The 25,352-nt window shown below is 34.8% G+C and overlaps 2 protein-coding genes and 1 long non-coding RNA gene across 3 annotated transcripts; 1 reads left to right on the forward strand and 2 right to left on the reverse strand.

Annotated features, from left to right (window-relative positions):
* Nucleotides 1-528: 528 nt before the first annotated feature.
* Nucleotides 529-5,241, reverse strand: LOC121236481 (adenylate kinase 4). The gene is made up of 6 exons (XM_041132918.1): nucleotides 4,913-5,241; nucleotides 2,672-2,817; nucleotides 2,402-2,521; nucleotides 2,125-2,292; nucleotides 1,724-1,813; nucleotides 529-857 (listed from the first exon to the last, which is right to left on the reverse strand). The coding sequence occupies exons 1-6, from the start codon at nucleotides 5,028-5,030 to the stop codon at nucleotides 756-758; spliced, it is 744 nt and encodes a 247-aa protein (XP_040988852.1). The 5' UTR covers nucleotides 5,031-5,241; the 3' UTR covers nucleotides 529-755.
* A 1,209-nt stretch (nucleotides 5,242-6,450) lies between these two features.
* LOC121236482 (nucleolar protein 56-like) lies at nucleotides 6,451-10,366 on the reverse strand. The gene is made up of 8 exons (XM_041132919.1): nucleotides 9,954-10,366; nucleotides 9,119-9,333; nucleotides 8,848-9,005; nucleotides 8,410-8,597; nucleotides 8,062-8,314; nucleotides 7,631-7,779; nucleotides 7,377-7,511; nucleotides 6,451-6,981 (listed from the first exon to the last, which is right to left on the reverse strand). The coding sequence occupies exons 1-8, from the start codon at nucleotides 10,156-10,158 to the stop codon at nucleotides 6,632-6,634; spliced, it is 1,653 nt and encodes a 550-aa protein (XP_040988853.1). The 5' UTR covers nucleotides 10,159-10,366; the 3' UTR covers nucleotides 6,451-6,631.
* On the forward strand, nucleotides 6,979-7,390 carry LOC121236483. Its single transcript, XR_005934766.1, has 2 exons — nucleotides 6,979-7,114; nucleotides 7,185-7,390. It is a non-coding gene; the product is annotated as an uncharacterized LOC121236483 (long non-coding RNA).
* Nucleotides 10,367-25,352: the final 14,986 nt, after the last annotated feature.

A 25,352-nucleotide genomic window follows, 5' to 3' on the forward strand; every position in this document is an offset into this window, starting at 1 on the left:
GCCACAAAACTTTCATGATTTTGAGTTTTCCCCGTGCCATCTTTCCGTTTCTTTCTTCTCCCTTTTCAGTTTGCATTTGTCCCCCATCAAACTTTCATGTTATCTTTCCAATTTGGTAACACCAAATCACTCAACAGAATACATTTGATGCCATTTGGATTGACATGCAGAGGAACCATCAAATTAAAATGCACACGAACACTCTGATTGACAAGTTCTCAATTTCAAATGCAAAATATATGTAAAGTTCCATAGCAATTCATACTAATTCTAGCTGATACTTCCCATGATCCCATCACTCTTGAAACCTCATAATTTAATGGGCTGTAGTTTGATCTACTAAATGAAGGTTTTGGACTATGTACGCATGAAGAACTAGCACTATAACACACTCATTTTTCCCTTAACAGGAATTATTAATAAATTTCAGGTAAAGATCAATATCGCAGGTAAAATACCTCAGGCAAGCACTGATACCAGTGGGCAACCAGTAAATATACATCAAGAGATGGAGAAAGATTGTCAACAAAACAGAAAAAGTGTACCACCTGCGTGCAGTTCCACGCTTTTATATTATGTATAGGTAACGCAATTAAACCTCATAAGAGTTGACAGCAGCCGTCATGTGCAGTTTGCAAAAATCGAGTGAAGCATATTAGTCAGAAAATTCAACAGTGTATTTAGAATAAAAAGGGGCAATAACACTAAGCTTTCTAACGAAAGTAATCCATCCCTCTATGAGAGGGAGACCGCTTTTATGAAGAGAGCACCTTCTGAACCTCAGTTGTGACCTCTTTGGGAGGTTTTTCTGCATGAAGATTGGCAACAATGCCCTTCTTGGAATAATAATCAATGACCTGCATTCCAAATGCAAGCAATTCTATTAGATCAGAACAGATCCTAGTAAAGTCATTTGAAGGCTAAGTAAGATGAATGGTGCAAGAAGAAAGTTCAGTAAAAGTTATTATCCAACACTAAACCTGGAAGGATGTTTTTTCCCAGATAAAAGGTGTCAAGGTTATCATCCACTTAATATTATTTACATTAAAACAAACTATTTAGATTTATAATTTCTTTTTATAAGTACGATTAGGATTAGGAAAGTTAGTCAAGCTTTGCCCAGAAATCCCTGTTTAACCTTCCAACTCTCCATCAGCAACAACCTCCTTCCAAACCCCGATGCTATGTCATATGTACCCACCCTCCAAACAATTTGTATAAGATAATGACCACAAGTTTTTGCCTTGGTTCACTTTATAATTAAAGGGAAATTGATCAACTTACAACTATTTACAACTCCCTTACAACTCTGGGAAGTGGAGGGTAGTTTTGAAATTCATTTTTAACGAAGTGGCATGAATGCATTGGTTGATTGTAAAATGAGTTGTAAAGTAGTTGTAAGAGAGTTGTAGGTGTATCATCACCTTAAATAAGGCATACCACAGTTCTTAACAGAAAAATAATTTTGATAGGTAACCAAATAAACAAGAAATGATACGACTTCATCAACGCCTGCCCCACCCTTCTCAGCACAACACTCCAGACATATACAAAAAAAAAAAACCTTCAATAGTGACTATTGTCAAATGTTTTGTTCTACAAAAACAGCAGATTGTTAAATTATTTGTTCTAAAACCAGCATAATAATATTTCATATTTCCATTCATCTGGAATTCAGCAATCAAATTCAAAGAACTGCACAAAGGGATGATAGAAAGAGTACTGGTTCAGTTTGCTTGTGAAATGCCTCCAGCCTTGACTTGAGAACAGTAGCAGTATCATCCTTGCGCTGAATCAAAGGTTCTCCAGTAACCTTGAAAACCAGAACGAGAAGTGTAAGTTACTTTTTTTCATAAGTAAGAAGTGTAAGTTACTTATAAATAAAAAAGCAAGTAACATGTTGATATATAGCACTAAAGCTCACATTAAGGATCATCAGTATGAGCTTACTAAAATTAACATACCGAATATTAGTAAATAAAGGCTTTTACGGCCTCCATTGCAGCACAAATATTTTATGTGCATGCATCCTACGAGAGAACCTTTGATGTTGATAAGATTCCTATGAGAGAACCTCCAATGACATATTTAGACCAAAAAGAATTAGAAAGGAAACAGCCTTACATCATCGACACCCAGAACTTTGGGAGGTGCAAATTTTGTGTGATAGGTTCTACCGCTGGATGGGTGAATCCAACGACCAGTAATTCTCTCCTCCAAGATTGCATCATCAATTGCAAAGTTCAGCACCTTATCAACTTTGGCTCCCTTCTTTTCCAGCATTTCATCAAGCTATGTAAAGGAGAAAAAAAGAATGGTCAAGTGCAAATACACAAATATATTTGAACAGACTAACCAAGGAGAGGCAAAATTAAGCAATATCCAGGAGAAAATGCGGCACCTTCTGTGCTTGGACCACAGTCCTTGGAAATCCGTCAAGAATGAAACCTTTCTGACATGAGGGCTTCTTCAAAGCTTCGTCTATAATGCCAACAACCAAGTCATCAGAAACAAGTTCTCCCTGCAAAATGGTTTCATAACACCTTCTAAGCAATAATCTAAGATAGATGGAAGCTAAGCTACTCAACTCAACAGAGCCTTAATCCTTTTACTAGGGCAGAAGCACAGAGAACAAATCTTACAGGAAAACAATATATTAAAAAATTCCTACCTTGTCCATAGCCTCTTTAGCCTTAACCCCAAGCGGGGTTTTTGCAGCAACAGCGGCTCTTAGCATATCACCAGTAGCTAAGTGGCACAAGCAGTAATCATCCTTAATAATAGGTGATTGAGTACCCTTTCCCGATCCAGGTGGACCTGCATCAAACAATTTTTCATGCTTATGAATATGAAACTTGTCTGCCAAATTAAACACTCGTGTTATGGCACCTTGATATTTCTAAGAGAGAACAGCTAAGAGCCAACAGCATGCAGTCAAAAATAGGAAACAACAACAAACTAAAGTTAAAATCCTTGAAAAAACTAGACATTATGTCATCTCTTTCTCAGAGCCAATAGTTAAAAAGCACTGAAACTAATCATTTTTCCATTTTCTTCCTTCTATACAGCTGTGTATGGGTTCGGAGAGCAATTTATTTGGATTGAAGTGAACAAGAAAAAATGAATAGTTGATGTCTGGCAATTACTTCAACATCCCCGGATGGGGCACCATGGTATAGACTTTAAACATAGCAGTTGGAAAATGCAACTAAAGTTTAAGGTTTCTTTCTACCATATAATTCTTTGTTTCTCCAAGATCCCCCCACCCCCATTGACCTCACAATATCTAAATTCACTATTATTATTGTTATCAACAGTAAAGTTCATATACAATGCTGACTTCGGGTGTATTTAGATATAAGATTTATTGTCACTCTTTTTACTTATCAAAAAAAATATTTAGATATAAGATTTTCTTGAAGTTTCCTAAACTTTTTATTTTTCAAGATTTTGGGACAGTTGTGGGACCCATTAAAAAGGTATTTAAATCAAGAAAGCTTTTAAAGCATGTTGGGGTTAGAAAAACTAGTGGGAAGTCAATTCTTGTGACTGGGTTTTTTTTTTTTTTTTTTTTTTTGGTGGAAGTTGTTTTGGTTTTTGTTTATTACGAAAATTGAGGTAAAAGATTTAGATGAAAATTATTTCTCAGATCTTTTTGGTGTAGATAAGTTTGGATTGAGAGTTCAAAAATGTTGAGAGAGGTTTTCTTCAATTCTTTGTTGCCAAACATAACATTATAGACTTGGCATGATCTTTTTTTATGGCATAGAACCATCGTCAAGGCAAGGTGCTTTGGACCCACTCATGTGGAGTAAACTAAGGGTACATGTAACACCCTAGTCCCACATCGAGAATATAAGTAACCCACATAATGTGGGTAGGTTATAAAGGTAGTCATGGTGCAAAATCTTGTGTTGGCTACTTACTAGGTGAAACTATGCTTTTATAAATGATTCCAGGGAAGCTTCAAATTGACTAGTCTTTTGGAGTTATAGCATGGACATGGCTAGTGCTTTTCTCTAGATCATTAAATATGGTATCAGAGCCACCTATTAAAAACAGCCATGTGAAACTGGAGTACTGCATGATATGACTCTAACGAGGACATCGGGAGTTCAAGAGGAGAAGTTTCAACATTCTAGTCCAGCGTAAGGAATATGAATAACCCTACTAGAGTAGTACGTGCTAAGTCTCACACTAACTACTTAGTACGTGAAACTAGTCTTTTTTGGAGCTAGTGCCTTCTCTAGGCTGTTACAATACACGACCCCATTCACCACAACCATGTATCAGGTGATCAGGGGAACTCCTAGTGCGGAATCAAACCCAAGATGTCTGAGTCTACAATTACTAAGGGGATAAGCAAAGCCAATTTACAGTATAATGTCAATATCAACATAAATAGTGCACAGCAAATAAAATGCACAATCACCATCTCTATCCTAAATGAAAAAATATCCCCTAACGGGAAAGGACAATATTAGCATAACAGCATTATTGGCTGTTTTATCTTAACCTTAAATCCAAAGCAATAATATTTCACCTTCAAATTGCATAATTCCGCCTTGTTTCTCTATGTATTGGCCGTTTCCTTCATTTATAAAACGCTCATATCCAAAAACCCCTATGCAGTACCGTTTTCTACATCTTCTCGGTAACCAAACAACCCATAGCATATTCCAGAACGGACATCTCAGTAAAACAGTCGCAGAAAGAGCCGCTAAGAATGTAAATAAAAACCCTAAAAGCATCATACTTTTCCACCACAAACATTAAAATCCATGGATCTGAAAGGATTTCAATATCAAGCGGCAAACTTTCAACAGAAGAAAGAAAGGAGAAAATATCTATATCTATATATATGGAATAGCGTAAGCGCATATGAATGTGCCAAGTTTAAATATATAAATACCAACGAGAATGAGGCGCTTGTCGGGCTTGGACGAGCATTTCATGCGACGGAGGAGCTCGGACATGAGATCGACGGAGGGAACATCTTCCAAGTTCACTGAAGCAGAGCTGGTCGCCATTTGGGATTAGGATTAGGGTTTTTTTTTTTCTCTCTAGGACTTTTGGTTCAATCAGAGAGGGACCAGAGGTTCTTTACTTTAGTTCGGACTTCGGACCTTCCAACGCTTCAAACTCAAGCAGGCTAGCAGCGGTCTTGCTGGGTTGTGTTTGAGATGACTGTCCTACCCTTAGTGTGGTTTGATTTGACACGTGTGAGATGTTTTTCCAAAGGGGGGCGGCATAGTGCCCGCTGGGCATACCGCTAAGCGTAAAATTTTTTTTTTCACATTTTTTTAACATATTTAAATATATTTAAAAAATAAAAAAATATACTAATACATTTAAAATCACTTCCTTAACCACTAAGTAAAAAATAAAAAATAAAAAAATTTGACTAGTGGTCAAATGGAAGTGTCAAGTTAAGGAGGCAAAGTAGACTTTCTCTTTTCCAAAATGTACTACTATATCTATAGGACAATAACACAAAAATAATCTCTTAAACTGATATGACTTCATCTGATCTATTAGATTTATTTTATAATAAAAGTAATTTAACATTCTAATAAACCACATTAACCTGCGTTAATTTGTCAAATTTCTTTTATGTAATCGCTTTGTGACTATAATATTTTCCTTCTTAAAATCAAGAATGTTACTTCCATTCCCATTTGAATTTATCGGCTCAATTACACGAACTGACCAATGACAATTGATTAATCTCGCTGAATTAACCTAATTATTTCCAAATTCTAGATCTGCCATATCTTAATTCAAATAATTTTATTATAAGGTGTTAACATAATATATTATTCATAAGAAATAATTCGATTTAAAAGATAAATTTTATAAATTAAATTACGTCACGTAAATAATATGTTATTTACATTACTCCTTACATAAACTCACTCAAGCATAAAAATCAGAAAATCAGATACAGTATATAAACCCCAAATTGTGAAAAAAAAAAAAAATATTGAAGTTATAAAATTCTCTCTCTAGATTGTAGAGCTTAGCACTAAGACCGATACCTAGTTTTTTAACAAAACCTGTGAAGTTCACAGCATTGGAATCAAAATCAGGCTTGACATAACTGCATTGAGAGTTTCGGAATCTTTCCATCTTTTTTTCTTCCAAATCTCTCGCCTTGTAACTGTACTAATTATTTTTACGAAAAATTGTAGTTATTTTTACATACTCTTTATGCATTTCATTAATGTGATTGACTGTATTACTATTTTTTTAATATAAAATAATTATTTGACCAATTACATTAATAGAGTGCATAAAAATATACAAAAATGACTATATGTTTCAGAATTCTTCTTTATTCCACAAATACATTGCATGGTTGTAACGAGTTGGAGAGTGGTAGGGAGAACTTGAAGGAGTGACATGTAATTCCGGTTGCTCAAATTCAAGGGAGATAAGAGTAGGAGGAACACCAACCAACCAAAGATTCATTCATATATACGAGAGGTAGGAGAACTGCAAAGTTAAAAAGAGTGGCGTCCCACAGTAACCAAACTTGAATTGAATTCAAGGGTGAAAATACACATAATACTCTGGTCTCACACAAAATTGGGTTTAAGACAAAGTGCAACATTTGCAAAGTTTTTAAAGTTCAGTCAGCATCTTCGCTTCTCGACTTCTTCTTTTTCCTTTTACCATCGCCGGCGGACTGCAGCTCCCCTCCATCTTCGTTCTTGCTCTTCTTTTTCTTCTTCTTATCCGTTCCACTTTGAAAGGCGTTCTGACCCTCCTGTTGCTCCAGCTCCCGATCCATTCTGCGCTTCTCCTTTTTCTTCTTCTTTTCTGATTTAGAATCCTCCAGAGCTTCACCATTTGAAACAGCAGTTGGATTATCTTCGGCCATAGGCTCACCATTCTCTGCAGCTGCGGCTTTTGATTTCTTTTTCTTATTTTTCTTTCCTGATGCTTCTGTAGGAACTTCTTCGATTTCCATCTCTGCACCTGCCAAAAGCAATCCTATCCAGTCACAAGTGGTACCACCAGGAGAACCAAAAACTTATTGTAATTATGTGGGTATCCAATGTACTGAAACAACATGCTTCAAACACCAAAACATAATTGCCACGATCAGAAGGTATTGTAACAACAATTCCAATGCAAGTGAATGCTTCATGCTTGTTTCCTAACAATTTTTTTTTTTTTAGGTGCTTCAAACTTGTTTCCAAACAATTAGAAATGTGTTATGATGCAACCATGTGTAATGTTGCAACCAGAATTCCAGGTGCAATTTCAATGGGCTAGAGGTCACATCAAGTTTGTCTTGCCAGTGAAACCATAATGCCCCCTCCAAATAATGACTCGGAATACATATATGTAAATCTAAGGCACTATCGTACCTTTGTTTTGAACACTTTCAATTGCATCTTTCATCACATCAATATTTTTGCGAGGCGCAACACCCTTGTCATAAAACTCGAGCCGCTCCTCAACTTGTGCACGAAGTTTCTCCCCAAAAACAGTAGTTCCACTGTCTGCACAACAAAATAAGGCAACAAAATAAATTCTTGGGAGAAAGAAAGAGCCCCGGGGGGGGGGGGGTTCGCTGCAATTGTTTACCCAGAGATTTCTGAATGAAGAAATAAATAAAAACCTGCAAAGCAGTCAATGCGTGATGCAATAGAACACTTGTTTGCAAGAAAACGAGCCATTCTTCCTTTGTTCTTTGCTGACGCTCGACCAATGAAAGATGAATGGAATATCAGACCATACTTGGGTGTGTTTCCTCTAGTTTTCAATGCCCTGAAGATAACGACAAAAGATGGGCTTACCTAAAATGACTTAGAAAGATTTTACATTCAAAATAGCATCATCAGAAGAAATACAACAGAATCAAAGAAACAGAATCAAAGACATCCATGCACACAACATTGACAAGGCATGGATTTTAGTAATTATATCTCAAGGATGGAAATCCAAGGTAGTGGAAAGAAAATGAACGGATTTCAAATTTATGATTCCAGCCTTTTCAAGTCAGCAGCAATTCTTCACATAAGAGAATAACCCAAGTAATGAGTGAAACACCTGAAAAGTGCCTTCTCTGCACCAAGGATCTGAAGGGTAGAAGAAGGGCACTTAGCCAAATTTGTAAGACTACCAGCATGAGAAATCAAGCGAGCACCAACAACTTCACCAATTAAAGACGCCAAATTAGGTGCAATGTCACTCATCTTCACAACCAGATAATCATAAAGCTTCCTCCGATAATCAGATAGGTCCATTACCCTCTGTGCAAATTGGTGGACATTAATCAAGTCAATTGGGGACAAATCCTGTCCTGCAGAAAAATAAAAAAACTAATAAGAAATAAAAACCCAAGTGAAATAGAGGACAATATAAGGGCAACAAGCAATTTAAATATGAGATTTCTACCCATGGAAGCCTTGGCAGCATCAATGATTTCCTTTGCCCTATCTTCATCTCCAACTACGTCTGTTAAGCCTGGGATACTATCATCAGACAACTTGGACTTATCCTCTATATATTTTGCAACTTTGGCATATAGATAGTTGTCACTGACAATCTTTACCAATTCAGGAAAATGCCATGAGTACCACTCTCTGCATTAATGGGATAAAACACAAGATAATTAGTTGCATTAGAGGAACAAAGAAAAACCACTTTAGACGTCTGCAAACCAATAGATTCTCCCCGATCTTTCCACCATGATAATAAAGTTCATGACTTGAGAGAATACCAAAGAAGCCTCCCAGGAGGAAACAACAGGAAACCCAGTTTGGACTGTATGGGACAACAAGAATGGTAGTTTCAAGTTCATAAAATGTTTCTATAAAGGTTTCAAGAACATACCTGACTCTCATGGAGAAAGAATTGATGTCCTTATCAAGAGTATCGAGAAGGAAGATAGCTTGTATCACCATATTGTCAACACGGTTTACATTGAACTTGACTTTTGCACGGCTGTAACTGTGACCCAGACCAAGTTGGGCTTTTTCCAAGTCTCCAGGCTATAAAATTCAAGAAGAGAAAGAAAGTCTATCAGAAGACAAAAAGGTTCATTTTTTTGAACAAAAAAAGGGCATACAAAATTAAAAGCTCGATATCAAAGAAAAATGTATACCTTTAAGTCCTTCAAAAACCTATCGAAATGTAGCCGCACACCACGAAGAAGCTCGTGAATAAATTCACCACTTTCACAAGGTATTTTAGTCGCCTCCTGTATATGTGACCCTATCTTAGTATCCGTTATTCCTAATCTGAACTTTGTCTTCTTACCTTCCTTGACTTTCGGGAGATTAAGCTCCAAGAAGCTTCTCAACTCATCCGTCATTATCCCTGAAACGCAAAAGAAACTATTGAGCAAATAATATATCACCTTAAGCACCAAAGGAAAGCCCATAAAGCCGTTGTTATGAATAGATAGGACGTTTCAAATAGCCATTTTTACCCATCATTGGAAACCAAAGAAAACAGAAAAGCAGCCCTATGCAGAATAAAACAAGCATGTTACTTTGGTTTCTACTCAGTCCTGAATATCACGAGAACAAATATTCAATTTTTAAAGTCCCAGCAGTGTTAAATAACCAAAAAAAGATGAAATGATGAAGCGCCCACAATTCCCAAAAGTAGACACTAATAGCAATGCTTGGAGGCGCATGAGAAATCCAGAAACAACAGAGTGGTTATACTTCAAGTACAGCTAGCAAGCCTATGAAAAATAAAGCAGGGGAGGAAAGGAACCACCAAAAAAAGAAATCAATTTCCACATGTCTCATAGCCAACCAACAAGCGGAATCGAAGTTTACCCACTGTAGGTAACAAGACCGAAACAAACAACGAAACATAGCCACGACATATTGAGCATGAAAAAGGGCGAAAATCCATTAAAAACTTAACTGGAATGACGAAGAACCAGAAGCCAAACAAGAGTAATCGAAGTTTGGAGAGAAGATCACCTTCGGAGACGGCGTTACACTGGTTGAGGGCATCGAGGGCGGACTCGAAAGGGTGAAAGGCAGTGAGCTGTACGACCTTCCCAAAACGGTTCAGGTCTGACACGGAATTCCGGACCGCCTCGGTGTTCTGCCCGATCTCGTCGAGGCCATGCGCAAGGAACAGCGCGTACCCAGAAGCAGACTCATATAGAAGATATAAAGCCATTGAATAATCAAAATCAAACAAAACAACTATAAAGCTCGGGCCTTTTACTTCACCGAGACTCTCTCTCCCTCTCTCCCTCTCTCTGAAAGAATGCGCTCTAAAACTGAGAGTATCGGCAGGGAATAGATAGAGAAAGAGAAGCACGCCGAGCAGTTTAGGTTAAGGTTTAAGGTTTTCGGTGGCGGGGTTTAGCTTTGCATGTGCTCGGGTCTGTACTCATGGCATTTTATTTTTGTTTTTATTTTTTCAAATATCTTTTAAACCCATTTAAATATTTTTAAAAATAAAAAAAATCACAAAATTATTAAAAAATAGTTCTTATAAAGTAAAAACAAATTCAAAAAATTCAATACAAAATAAGTGTATAATTTTTCAATGACTCTGTCATTTCTCATATATACCGTGAGGGTTTGGTCTATGTATGGTGAGGGCTTTTGTAATGAAGTAATGCTATTCATCATCTTAATTTTTATCATCATTTCACCATCCTATAATATGGCATTAGGTGATTTAGAAATTATTTATTACATTTCACTTATGAACTTATCGTTTAATGTCACATTATAAGATGATAGGAGGATGATGGTAGTTAGGATGATGAATATATTTTTTTTTGTGATGTTGTGTGTTGGATGCGAGTACTTTAGTTGACAGTTTTTAATTAACGGTTGAGAGGGAGTGATACTAGGCCCTTTTGAATGGTGAAAGTGCTTGATCTCATCATTACAACTTCTTAAATTCTCACACAAAATATAATAAACAATTCAATTTATTTAAATCTAAAAATCATAATAATATTAAAAAATAATATTCTAATAATATTTTATTCAACTTTTAACTTTTATTTAAAACATTTCATTTTATTTTACTATCCAAATTGCGCCTAACTAAGAGCCAACTCCGACTCAACAATATAAATTTAGATTTGTGACGCATAAAAGTTTAATTAAAAAATGATTAGATATTTTCATAATATAGATTGTGTGACACTTATTACTAATTTTAACACGATAAATGTTATTTTTAGGCACAAGGACATTTATTACTTAGAGTAATTATATATGCCATTCACTTTGTCGTGACACCATCTTGCCTGGCTTATTAAAAAAATTAGAAAAATTTAAAACACAAGTATAAAATGTAAATGAATTTGGAGTTTTAGTCCTCATCTTTTTGAGTTTTTGGAAGTCATTTTATTTTAAATATATGTTTTTTAATTTTTTTAATAAGTCGCATGGCACCATAGTGCCAAATCAACAGAGCAAAATAAGTTACATAAATTAGGAGATATGATAACATTTTCCTTATTACTTAATTGGGGCAACGTTCACTCTTCCTCTCGCTTTCTAACCTTAAAATCCACTCTATTTTATGTTGCTCCATGATCTAGGATGCCCCTTAAATGTTAAAACCTTACTCCTCTTGTTTCCTTAATTGTAGGATTAATGGTGAAAAATTGTGTTTCAATTCTCTATAATTGTTTACTTATAGTTTGTAGGTACAAATTAGTATAGTTTTTTTAATAATATTATCTATATTTTTATTATATGTAATTAGATTATGTTTCTTTTTTGAAAAAGCCAAAACTTGAGTACCCGTTTGACTATATTTAAAATGGTGAACATTCTTTATGTTAGAAAAATTAGATCAAAGTATATAATGAAAATGATATTATCTCATCGGAAATATCTTAGATTTAGTCCGGTTGTTCCATAGATTTCATATCACCGTCGTCGTTGTTCATCCAAAATCCTATCGTAACAATAATGGAGTGGGCTACGTGGTAATACTAGAACAACATTTACGAATTCTACAGTCTAGATACCGGGACTAGAGAGAACATATACATTGAGAGAAAAAATATTTTTATGGTGCCAATCATTTTTATCCAAATGGAGCGGGGTTATTTACATAGCCCTTCTAAGTATAGCCCCGATTGGTCATTAACAGTCAACCATCAAGACTCATGCCACTTCATAACCCCCAATAAAAGGGGAATATGTGCCCACTATGAATATCTCTTTCTTACACTTCAAAAATTATTTAATAGTGGAGAATTTGTTTGATTTATAAATGTCAAACTATGTAAAGAAAAATAAATTTTCCAATATTTCATTTAAAAACTCATAATACTTCTTTAATAAAATTTCTTTCAACTTTAGAATAGGTTGAGAAGAATATTAATATTTTTCCTTCTACATTTTCTTATGACATAAAATGTTGTCTAAGATAATTTTTGTGAATTTAAAAATCTTCCTTTGTAGTAACACAAATTTGAGCATCATCTAGATATTTTTAAAATATAAATGATGCAGGGGATTCTAGTCAGATGATGTTGAACTGTCAGATTGCACATTGATGGTGTTGAACTACCTTGAGACGGCAGGTTAGCTCAAGTACAGTAGGAAATAATGACTTTTCTTCCAGCTTGATTTAAGACAGTTTTGAGTACACATTAGTATTTTTGCCATAACTTTGCCTATGGGTATTGGATTCACACAAATGACCCAATTTGGAAAGCTTTTTTTGGCGTGCACGCTCGGTCATCCAGCTATATGCTTGGTGGGCATTGTTTTCTCACCCAAAATGAGCTGTTTTTCTCTTCCGATCTCCAATTTAGATATTCTTTTACCTTTATTGATAATATTTCGTTTCTTGGTTAGAAAGTTATTTTTATCCCAATTTCAGCCCAATTTTTGGCAGATTGTTTCTTTATTTAAATATTTATTTCTGGTGTCTTAATTAGGATTTTGTTATTTTTGGTAAAATCTTGATATTTTCATATTTATAGCTATTTCAGCCCATCTTGTAGGTTTGCATTTTGAAGTTTTGATAATTCTCTGTTAAAAATAGAGTTATTTTCTCTGTATTTTTGGCAAATCTCTTATCTTTTCTGTTTTGATTATCTGTTGGGACTAGATGCTAAAATTAATCTAAATTTTATCCGGAATCAATAGATTATGTGACACTTACTAGAAAATTTTAATGGAGTAAATGTTAAAACCTTACACAAAATATAAATATTGATATAGATATTTATAGATGTATATAAATATATTTATATTTACGTAAAGCTAATTTGTCAAATTTTTCAGACAAACATCATAAATAACATGTAGACAATATACTTTGGGATGAAGATTTATGCATAGTTGATTGAAAATACAATATATTTTTTTTAATCTTATTTTTATAAGTTCAATGGTAATTCATCTTTGTTGTCCACGTTAGGTGAGAACAAGAAACTTGTCAGAGCTGAAACATAAATATTAGTCCAGGCTTGATAGCAACATACAACTATAAAAAAAAGGCAGGCATTCTATGATGTTTAGGTGTAGGTGTGTGAAGACTGAGAGGCCTCGTGATGATCATATTTTATCTTAGATTTAGTTTATTTTTATAGATAAAATGAGATGAGATTTGTATGAATAATATTGAGATATTTGAGTTGAGATGAGATGATTTCTAAATATATGTGTTTATTTATAAAAGTGAAATGAGATGATTTTAATTTTTTTTTAAGATTTGATAAAGTTGTAGGTTCTATCAATTATAGTGTATTTTAATTGATTGGGTAATAGTTATTTAATTATTTATCATTAATTAATATAAAATATTAATCACACAGTTACCTAGGTACAAACCTTGATAAAAATGCGCACACACGAAAATATTGCTTTTTTCCTGTATTAATTTAGTATATAATAACCCATGTTAAATGAGAAATTGACTTTAGATAAATCACTGATTTTCTTAATTTGAGAATTCAAAGTAGCAGATGCTTATATATTGCTTTTATTAAATTCGATTACAAAATTTATTAATGTTACAAACTGCAATATGTGCGTAAGATAATCTCATTTCTAAATCAACACATGTCATCAAATAATTATATTCAATAGGCATTAAATAGTACCAATATTAAATATTGTAAAACATCCACAACTATGCTGCTTAACAAGTACACTACTATAATAAATAAATAAAATGGCACATACACCACTACTTTTAATTAAACGTTCAATGGCCATCTTTATTTTCCCACATCGATATGACAATCCCATTTTTTATTGCAGCCATAGCTTGGGCAACTTCGGTCGCCATGTCCAAACTATAACATAGCCCTGCCTGTCACCAACCTACTCCTCAATAACAGGGAGCTGCCTCCTGCTCTAATACCAAAATAACCAGTCGTCGAGAGTCACTGTTCTAATGAAATTACGCGGCACACAACATGCTGTCATGATGAGTCCTTGCGTCCCAATGGAATACGCAAGCATTAAACTTAAAATTTTAAATTATTCTTTAAGTACACCAAAAGTGCGTTCTATGATATTATGAAACGATGAATGACGGTAATTAAAAGTCTTTGTACCCTCGAAATTGATGCTAATTATGACACTTACTTATGTGGTACCGTTCTCGAGCATAAGAGGCAAAAGCTGCAAAATCCCTCTAGTGCATGGGAAAGTAGAATCAACCAAATAATATTTACCTAACAACATCGATTCCAAATCACACAGTGAAATGACTTGAAATGAAAAAAATCACAAAAAATAAACATTTTTGCATTAAATAATATAAGAAGTTTATCCTTAGGCAGCCATGGAAAGTGGGCAGATCTTTGACCAACACATGGAGAAAGAAACAAGCGTCATGTAATGTTCCTTCCCATCCGGTGTATACAAATGTGAATTTCATATCGAAGTCACATATGCACAATACATTTTGGGCAACTCACCCATGCCGGTTTCTAAATGTCTCACGTATTGAGGCTGGTACTACGACATCCATCATAGTGCCGTCCATCGCACCAACACATTGCTGTCAACTTAGAAATAAAATCCGGTGTAAAAACCTACATTAAATATATTTAGTTTATGGTTTCAAATGTAGCAGTTTGAAGTTAATTATTTGTTGTAAATCATTGAAAATTCTTTACCCTAAACCACGAAAAATTTCGATGGTTGCTTGTAATATAGGGATGCACCTCGTCTGTGAAATTTGGCTGGATAATATGTCTCCCAAGCTCACATAGGGCCTTCATCACCATTCTCACATGTTTATTAATTGTTTGGTTCGAATGTTAAAATCGGTCACCAACAATTCGTTAGGCCTATGCTTAGTCCACAAGCAGGCAAAAGATGGATACAGATTCCTTTACGATCGCCGATCGTCTAAATCACACAACAAGTGATTTCCATCTAACAACGAGCATAATGCGTCAGATATTGATACCTTCATCCGAAATAAGTTCTTACAATTATTCGGATGTCCATTCAAAATTCTGATAATATACTCATCTCCCTAAATGCCTATGTTATGTTGTGGCATTCAACGATGCCATCCCAGCTCACAGGATATGATCCCAACAACGGTGATTATTTCACGCGCCTCGTACTTATCACTACTAGAACTCCCTTCATGCTTGCTACTTACATCTCCTCCACCCTCCTTCGCGTCTAATGTCAACTTCCTGGTGATCAATTTTCAACATCCATTCTCTAACATGTTCAATGAAGCCGTTCGAAAGATTACGTTAGAATACATCCATGTGAAGTATAATGATTAAATTATTATGTCAACAATTCCAAATAAAACTATTAAATTAATAACACATTGCCAATATGCTAAAAATGTCAAGAAACACAACATTATATTAATACCAGCATAGGACAAGCATAATGGCATCTCATCAAGTACATTCAAATAAAGTAATTAATAATTTCTAATAGCAAATGACATAAAGCACTAAAAATAGAAATCAACAATGCATGACCTACAATCGCCTATGCTCATCATCTATGGCTAGAAAGTCTTGTTAGGTCATGGGATCACGTAAGGCATTGAATGCATGGTAAAAGTTACCTTCCAGCAACGGAGGCCGAAGCACCTGTATCAATTCCCTGCAATAAGCAAATGGATCCCATCTGTCATTGATGTTTATGGTCAATCTTGATCCCTTACTATGCTTTGTTGCAAAGGCCTCAGCTCTACCCTCATAGCACTTCCATCATGAAACCATTGTTTTCCTCATCTCATTGAGGAAGTTAGATAACTCCTCTTCCACCTGCCTGCTTCCCCCCCTTGTCTACGGCGACATGACGAGTGTGTCAATGGTCTCATAGAAGTTGTCATCATGTCCATGAAAACGTCTATGTCATCAATATTGATGAGCACTCTCGATTGCATGCCCAGTGCAGGGCCCTGACGTCGCATCTCTTCATCAAGCTGACGCTCTTCGTCACTAATTGGGGGTGGTTGGGTGGACGCATGGTGAAGTGGACCAGTGGCAACTGACGTGCCAAAAATTGTGCAAAGCTCCGCATACTTTGGGTAGCCCATGGTCCGGAAACAATTCTAGTCTGATTTTGACTAGTTAAAATATATGAAGTAGCTTATTAGATATTGATTATGAAGACATAAAAATATAAGGAAACATGTATTGATGGAGTAAGTTGGGTATTTCTTTTTTTGTTAGTTTAATTAGTTTACCCTAATGGCATTTGTCCAATGCTCGTCACTGGCTATCACTATTTTGATGTTGGGGTCCCATCCCATACCAGTTTGGCCCATTAGGTTAGTGAACTGCCACTGCCTCTTCTTCGACCTTTGTATTTTGCCCTCCACTTAGTTCACATCAAACACCCTTATACCCACAACAGTAAGGCATTGAGCATACAAACCCTGGTCCTTACTTGTGATCTTCCTTGCCCATAATGCACCACTAAGGGCGTCCCCCATACATCATCTCAATGAATCATCCATCCCATCCGCTCATAACTCACGATCAGTGTGTGCATTCTCCAGATCATCTATGTGAAATAACTAAAAACGTAGATGAATGATAAATATAGAAGGCTAGTGAAGAATTGGAGCAAGTAATATTCATTAATGCATATGAATTAATGAAAAAAACTAATAATTTAACAACAACGAATGTGGGCCATACCTGGTGAGTATGAGTTACGCGACACGAGTGTAGGTTGTAACGCTAGGAAAATAACAAAAGAGTTTAGAACTTGGCGAGTCTTGGAGACATGCTATGCTTGTAAAAACCAGAGTGGTTTTTAACGACATCATCTAAATGCATGGAAATGGAATAATATGATTTATAATTAGGATGATGAGGAAGGAAGTAAATTGAAATGATTCCTAATTCTGAGGACACTGCAGTTACCAGAGTTCAAGATAGTTAAAATAAAAAATGAAAAGAAGGACAAAGGTTGGTAGGTTTTCATTCATTTCCTCGATAGCTGGGATGGCATATTCTGTAACAACTCCAGAGTTATTTATCTTAGTTGTGCAATAGGGACTATTTTAGCAATCTTTGTGTTTCTATATTTCTATTTGGAATTATGATCTTGGAGAAGAGCATGAAAGAAGTTGACATGAATAAAATGCAACAAAAAACAATCATCGCATTTGTTGGTGGTTTTAGAAACATTTATCTTCTAACTTGTAGAAACTTTTTTTTTTATTCAAACCTTTAAGTTAGAAAGATACAAATTTTACCCTGAAACGTAGCTAAATATTTAAGTTTTATAACTAAAATAGGAAATTCTTTGTATTTCCTAATTAAGATTTTTCCAAGGGACTTGTATTTTTTGTTGGACTTATTACTAGGAAAGAAGATCTTCTAAATTTCTAATAAATGAATTCAGGTAGAAAATGTGGGTTTGATATATCTACCTAATAGAATGTTTAGCCCTAAAAATTTAAGGATCCTATTTCCATTTTATGTAACTAACTTAGTCATCTAAAATATATTGCAATATAAAAGTTAATTTGTAATTTCAGATTAAATCCACACCATGTCAACATCCAAACAACCTAATATCAATGATACTAGAAGTTTAAGTAGTGCCATCCAAAACTTTATAAATTATCTTTTAACCATATATAACTCTGCATGGTGTATGCTGTCAAAGCCTTGCAAATTTGCTCCCATCACTATAAGAAAATTGTTCATATTATTTTTTGCGAAAATGACTATTTTCTATCAAATTGAATATACTTTGGTTGCAAATAGTCATTCTCGTCGTATATAATCCGCCAAAAATGGTCTTTTTTTTTGTAGTGCATTGAGCCTAATCTTACAAGATAAACCAATCCATCCTAGTGCTATACAAACAAAATTCATTTAGGAGGAGTCATGCAATTGTCAAGGGTCTTCTAGCTTATCTTCATGACATGCTCAGTTCCAACTCGATAAATGTATTCATTTAGTAGGTTAACTAACATTGATAGAATGGGGTGTTGTTGAAATGTTTGGTGATACCAATGATGAAATTGACAAGTTCTTATTTTCATAAATGAATGGTCAGAAGAATCTATTTTTTTTCCCTAACCCAAAGTAGCATGCTATGCAATGCAATAGCAATCAAACAAGCAAAGTGTAAGATGTGAACTGATTTGCACTACCAATCACATTCAATAGCACTGTAACGTTCAAACAAGAAAAAGTTCCAGCCATCAATTAAGTAAATAAAAACTACTCTTCCAAGATATCATAAAGATTGGTAACTTCTTATAACTTCTTTTTTTCCCCTCCTCAAGAATAAAGTCCTAGTCAATATTTGCTTTACTATGGGATTAAAGAGCATAATTTAGTTAGTTAACTCCCAAAAACACATATGGTGATTACTTATGGGTCGTAGAGAGTAGTAGTAGTAAACTTTATGAAAAAAGCTACCCTGCCGCCTGAGCGTTACCACTCATTTGGACCGCTTTACGTGGCCGAACCAGGTGGATGCACATGGTTAGTTTATTAACAAAAAAAAACTACAAAGTTAGCGTCAAAAACTCTAGGCACATTGCAGAACCCCTCATCCCTCCAGCCTATTTTCCTCCCTCTCGACGCCTCTCTCTTCACCTCTATGTCTCTAGCGTAAGAGCTCACTAGATAGTAGATTTTCTATGATCTATTAAATTTGATATTTGATGCTTCCTCTGCCTGCTTAAGCAAGTACTTATATAAGTGGTGAATTTGGCTCTCTTGTCGAATTTAAGAGATCTAGCATTCGATGCTCTTTAACGTACAATCAAATACTGAGGTTCAATGGCGCTAGAATGCTACCCCATTTCAGCTAGTGCACAATTATGGCAAAAACTTGATGCTTTGTATTCTTCTATTTACTCATATGAGAATCTTTCAAAAGGGTTTTTGCAACTCCTCATCTAGTGGTTCTTAGCTTTGTTGGGCCTTTTGATTTTGAAACTTGAAGAACTGGTAATTTCTTCATTTGGATTTCACTGGGCACTACTTCATATACCATATGAGGGGTTACAGGGGGCATCGGGATGGAGGAAGGCATGAAGGATGAAGGGTTCTGAAAAGTGTCTGGGGTTTTCCTTTTTGATGCCGAGTTTTAGTTTTTTTTAATAAATTAATGTTGCACATGGCTTAACCACATCAAACGGGCAAGACGAGCGGTAACGCTCAAGCGGCCTGGTAGCTTTACCCAAACTTTTTATTTTCAAAAGAGCAATATTTTTCATCATTTTGAAATTTATGGGGTTCTTTTTATATATGTAATTGAAAGGAATACAAACCAACAAAGCTAGAGTTAGATAGCTAATTACTTACATACTAGCTAGGTACAATACAATATACATGGCAGGGCAACTCTGTGTATATGTATAAACAAACACAGAGTTGGTCTAAATCAAATGATGAAACATGTTTTTTTATGTTGAAATGTGTTAACTTTTAGATAGGACTTTCCTCACATCTTAAACAACAAATTAATTAAAAGTTGAATTTAAGGTGTTGATTTGTTATTGCTATAATTCTATTATAAGTAGTAAGAGGAATTTGCCTGATGCTGTCAACATCTTCCATAGGGAAAATAGATTTAAGCAGATCTATATTCCATTCTTTTGTTTCTTGATTGATCAAAATCTCTACTTTGGCATCACTGCTCATAAAACTCTGACCACTTTGAGCCTTGAAAGTAGTTGGTTTTGGCATCCATTTGTCAGGCCATATCTTGATTGATTGACCATTCCCAACACTCCAGAGGATCCCTTCCTGAAACAAAGGTCTTGTATATAACAAACTCCTCCATATATATGAAGGGTTACTTCCCAATTTTGCTTTGAAATAATCAGTATGAGGATAATATTTATGACATAAAACTTGTAAGGCCAAAGAATTTGGGTTTTGAATTATTCTCCAAGCTTGTTTTGCTATCAAGGCTAAGTTAAAATTTCCAAATTCTCGAAACCCCAATCCTCCTTCAGCCTTTGATTTCCCCATCTGATTCTAGTTAATCTAACTTAATTTTCTCTTATGTTGAATCTGTCCCCACCAGAACCCTTTCATCATCTTGTTAAGTTCTTTCAATAATCCTTTGGGGAGTTAAAAAACCCCCATAGAATAAGAAGGGATAGCTTGGATAACTGATTTGAGATGTATTTCTTTACATGCTTTAGAAAGTAACTTTATTTTCCAGTTTTGAAATTTCTGTCAAGAATGTTGTTAAAAAGACTTGATTCTTGACCTTCCAATCAAAGCTGGCAGACCAAGATAATTCTTATAGGAAGTAGTTGTTCTAACCCTTGCAATACTCAGAATGCTATCTCTTGTAATGCCCTTTGTATTCTTACTGAAAAATATTGAGGATTTTGCTTTATTCAACCTCTGACCAGAGGCATTTTCATATTGAGGAATAATATGTAACAACCTACTCCATTCCAAAGAGGAAGCTTTGCAAAAAAGAGATTATCATATGCAAAAAATAGATAATTAATTGTTAACTGACCCCTTGCTAATGGAAAACCAGTTATGGGTATCAATGTTTTTGCCTTGTTGAGGAGCTGACTAAAAGCTTCAAAACATAATATGAAAAGATACGGTGATAGTGGATCACCCTGTCTTATGCCTCTCCAAAGTTTAAAAATACGTTGAGGGTTTCCATTTATTAGAATCGAATAGTATACTGACTTGATGTAGTGACTCATCAGATCTATCCACCTTTTTGCAAACCCCATTCTTTCCATCACAACTGCTATGAAACACCTTTCCAATCTGTCATAAACTCTACTCATATCTAACTTAAGTGCCATATAAGCATTTGACCCTCTCACTTTACAGTACATAGAATATAAAACCTCAAAAGCAACTATGATATTGCAAGCTATAATCCTTAAATCAACTATTTTTAAATAAAAAAAGTCCCAAACCAAATAAGTATATTGAGAGCGGGTCCTTTCCTTTTCGAGAAGGGTAAGGTGGATATCTTTTCTTTCCTATAGAAGGGTAAGGCGGTGGTCTAGTTTTCTTTGGCAATTCTTAGCTTTTTATGACAAATTCAAGCTACTCAAGCTAGGCCTGTGTAGAAAACTATGCGATCTGATCCTTCCGTGAGATCCGACCCAACCCGAACCGTAAAAGCGATTTGAATTAACTTGCGGGTCGAACCCGCTGAAATTGACTACTGTCAAACCCTAGCTGCCATCCCTCCCCATTTCTCTCTGTCGTCAAAACCACTTGCAATAGATTGAAGAAGAAAAGTAGAGCATGCTTGCATCAACCGTGAGGAGCTCTGAATGAGTAATCAATTGATGACGACGAAAGCCCCATTGCCTTGGCCATCTAGTACTATTTCCACCATCATAAGATCCCATCCATCCAGAACTCTCCATTTGAATTGAACCCAACTAGCCCACGAGGGAAACCCTTAGTACCAATGCCTCGTACTGGAGTTGTGTCGGTGCCACATTCTTCTAGATAAAGAATGGCTCACCGGTTGGTTGTGTAACAGTGAGAAAACGAGTTCTTCCGGCCATGAAATGCCGGAAATCAAACAAGTTGTGATACTTGGCATCCATTTCTAATTTTCTCTAGATTTGAAAGAGAGAGAGAGAGAGAGAGAGAGTTCTTGGCATCCAAGATGCGCTGCACAAAGGCCAACTTCTCTGAATGAGTAATCAACGACAAAAGCCCCATTGCTCGTGCCAAAATGATCCGATGTCAAGTGCTGCAGTTCATCATTCTCTTTCTCCACTGCGAAATCGACGCTATCTCAATCTAGTTTTCTTGAGAATAAAAGTTGTTATTTCTTTCACTCATCAAACTCGGGTCGGGTTGGGTCGGGTTAGGACAGTTTAATTCGATTGCTCATCGAGTTGGGTAGGGTCAGGCCTAAACACAAGCCGGTTTGGTCGGGTTGCAGCCCTAACTCAAGCATGGCGGAAGAGTTGGAAAACTTGTGGTAAGGGTTTACTCTTACAGAGGAAGAGCGGGAAGAAGTAAAGTTCACTAGAGTTGAGACAAGAAAAGCATATATTAAAGGACATAATTGCTTGATATTACTTATTCTGATAGACAAGAACATGAACAAGGATACTTTTAAAGCTACTATGACAAAAATATGGAATCCAGAAGGTTGGTTATTCTTTAAAGAGGTTGGACATAACAAGTTTATAGTTGAATTTCAGAAAAGGGTGGATATGGAAAGGGTTATAAACAAAAGACCTTGGTCTTTTGATAAATCTTTGATATGTATTCAACAATTTGATAGTAATACTCCACCAAATGAGATGAATTTTAACCAAGAACCTTTCTGAGTACAATTACACGGATTGCCTTTGGCAGCAATAACTTATGAAGGTGGGGATCTTGTAGGGTCAACATTGGGGGAGGTTATGATAGTTGATGTTGATGAAGAAGGCCTAGGTGGGGTAAGTATCTCAGGGTTGGAGTAAACCTGGATATAACTAAACCCCTAGCTAGAGGAAGGATGACAAGGGTGGAGGGTAAACAAACTTGTATAGAGATCAAATATGAAAGGCTACCATTATTTTGTTTTTTATATGGGACCATAAAACCTGTTAATAGGAATTGTGCTATGGTAAAAGCTCGAAGAAAAACAAAAGGAATTGGCATAGCTCAAGTTGAAATGAGCTGAAAGTTGAATAAAATGTTATTAAAATGTTATTTTTATTTTGAAATTTGAAAAAATTAAATTGTTTATTGTATTTTATTTGAAAGTTTGAGGAAGTTTTAATTATTAGATTAGATGAGATGAGACAAGATGAGTTAAGATGGCTTCACTATCCAAACCAGGCCATAATCTATGTTGATGATATTTTAGTTAGAGGGACACATGCTGCTATGATTACTACACTTATTACTGACCTACAACAAGAGTTGCCTCTCAAAGACTTTGGACCACTAAATCTACAAATGGCCTTCCTTTCTGCCAATTCATCTAAGGCTCCATGCTCATCTGGATCCAATTAGCAAAAAGTAAGTAGAAAATAATAATAAAATAATAAATAGTGAGATTACTCCATTACCCAAACACATCATCTCTTAACTCTACACTTGGCCTTGTATAAGCTTCTCCACCGTATTCCTAATCTTAGGCATTGCACATTTTTTTCTTGCTAACCCTCCAACTTATGAACTTTAGAAAATCAGGTCTTTCCATAGAAATCAACCACCACCGCTAACTCGAATCCTTTTGGCTCATATGGTCCTTCCCACTTAGGCATCATCATGCTTCGCGTTACTATTTATAGGGGTGGAAAATTGTGTTTTCGGATCGTGTTTGTGTCGTGTCAAGTCATGAACATTCGACTATATAAATCAATGCGAACCTAACCCGTTAAGCTAAACATGTCAAATTTCCAAATCTTAATCCAACCCATTTAGATAATAGGTCGTACCATGTCACCCATTTTGAACTGTTTAATAATTAATTAGAAATATGTTAACACGACATGACTAATTTAAACTCGTTTATTCATATAAGTGGGTTGAACTAAAATGCATAACTCATTTGATCTGATTAACATCATTTCACATAAAAGTTAAAATCTATATTTATGAATAACCACAATATCTTAAAAAATATATATCAATATTTTTCAAATTTTAACATATAATAAAACTAATATTACAAACCATACAATAACAAATATGAGTATATGTCTAAAATTACAATCCCAATAATAAAAACAATAAAAGCATAAGCATGTTGACAAATATTAATATTATAACTTAACTATAATAAAATTTTAATTTTGAAATAAATTCTAAACAGATCAAAACAGGTTGATTTCGTGTTAAGCAAGTTGACCCATTTATAAATTGTGTCTTAACGGGTCAACTCGTTTTGATCCGAACCCATTAATATCAAACTCAAACCCTCTAATTTCGTGTCGTGTTCGTGTTGGATTCATGGATCATGTCACATATTAACACCCCTAGTTACTAGCATTCACACCACTCATATTTTATCAAGGAAAATGCTTGGTATCCTGACAATGGGTCACGATTGTTTTTTACTTAATAGTTAAGTAAATATTTTTTAACGATGTTCTAAATTTTTTTAAGATGTTTAAAGAGATTAAAAAAATAATAAAAAAAAAAAGAGAAAAAAACAAAAAAACACAAAAAAAGGCCCAGATGGACTTTTCGATGACTCTTCTCGTGACTTTTCTTGCGTGGTTGTAGCATTGTCCTTTCATTGCTTTCATTGATACAACTTACCCATGTTACGTTGTGGCTAAGTTCTGCTAGCAAGATTGCGCTCACAAGCTATCTTTTGCACGCTAGAGATCAATCATCACTTGAGGTCGGTAGCACTTAGAGGTGGTGATATATAATACGATCTGTGAACTCAATATAATATAATATAAAATTAATAGATTTGAATTTGATGTTAAGGGTTCACGTCAAAACGGATTAATCTGTTAAGACATAATTTATAAACGGGTCAATAACATGTCAACCTGCTTAACACAAAATCAACCAGTTTTAACCCGTTTATAATTTATTTCAAAATTAAAATTTTATTATTGTTAAGTTATAATATTAATATTTGTCAGCATACTTATGATTTTATTGTTTTTATTATTGGAATTGTAATTTTAAACATATACTCATATTTGTTATTATATAGTTTGTAATATTAATTTTATTATATGTTAAAATTTGAAAAATATTGATATATATTTTTTAAGATATTGTGGTTATTCATAAATATAGATTTTAACTTTTATGTAAAATGATATTAATCAGATCAAATGAGTTATGCATTTTAATTGAACCTAATTATATAAAACAAAAGAGTTTAAATTAATCATGTCGTGTTAGTATATTTCTAATTAATTATTAAATAAGTTAAAATAGATAACATGACACAACCTGTTATCTAAATAGATTCGATTAAGATTTGAAA

This window comes from Juglans microcarpa x Juglans regia, chromosome 6S, assembly GCF_004785595.1.
Source record: "Juglans microcarpa x Juglans regia isolate MS1-56 chromosome 6S, Jm3101_v1.0, whole genome shotgun sequence".
Lineage (NCBI taxonomy): Eukaryota > Viridiplantae > Streptophyta > Magnoliopsida > Fagales > Juglandaceae > Juglans > Juglans microcarpa x Juglans regia.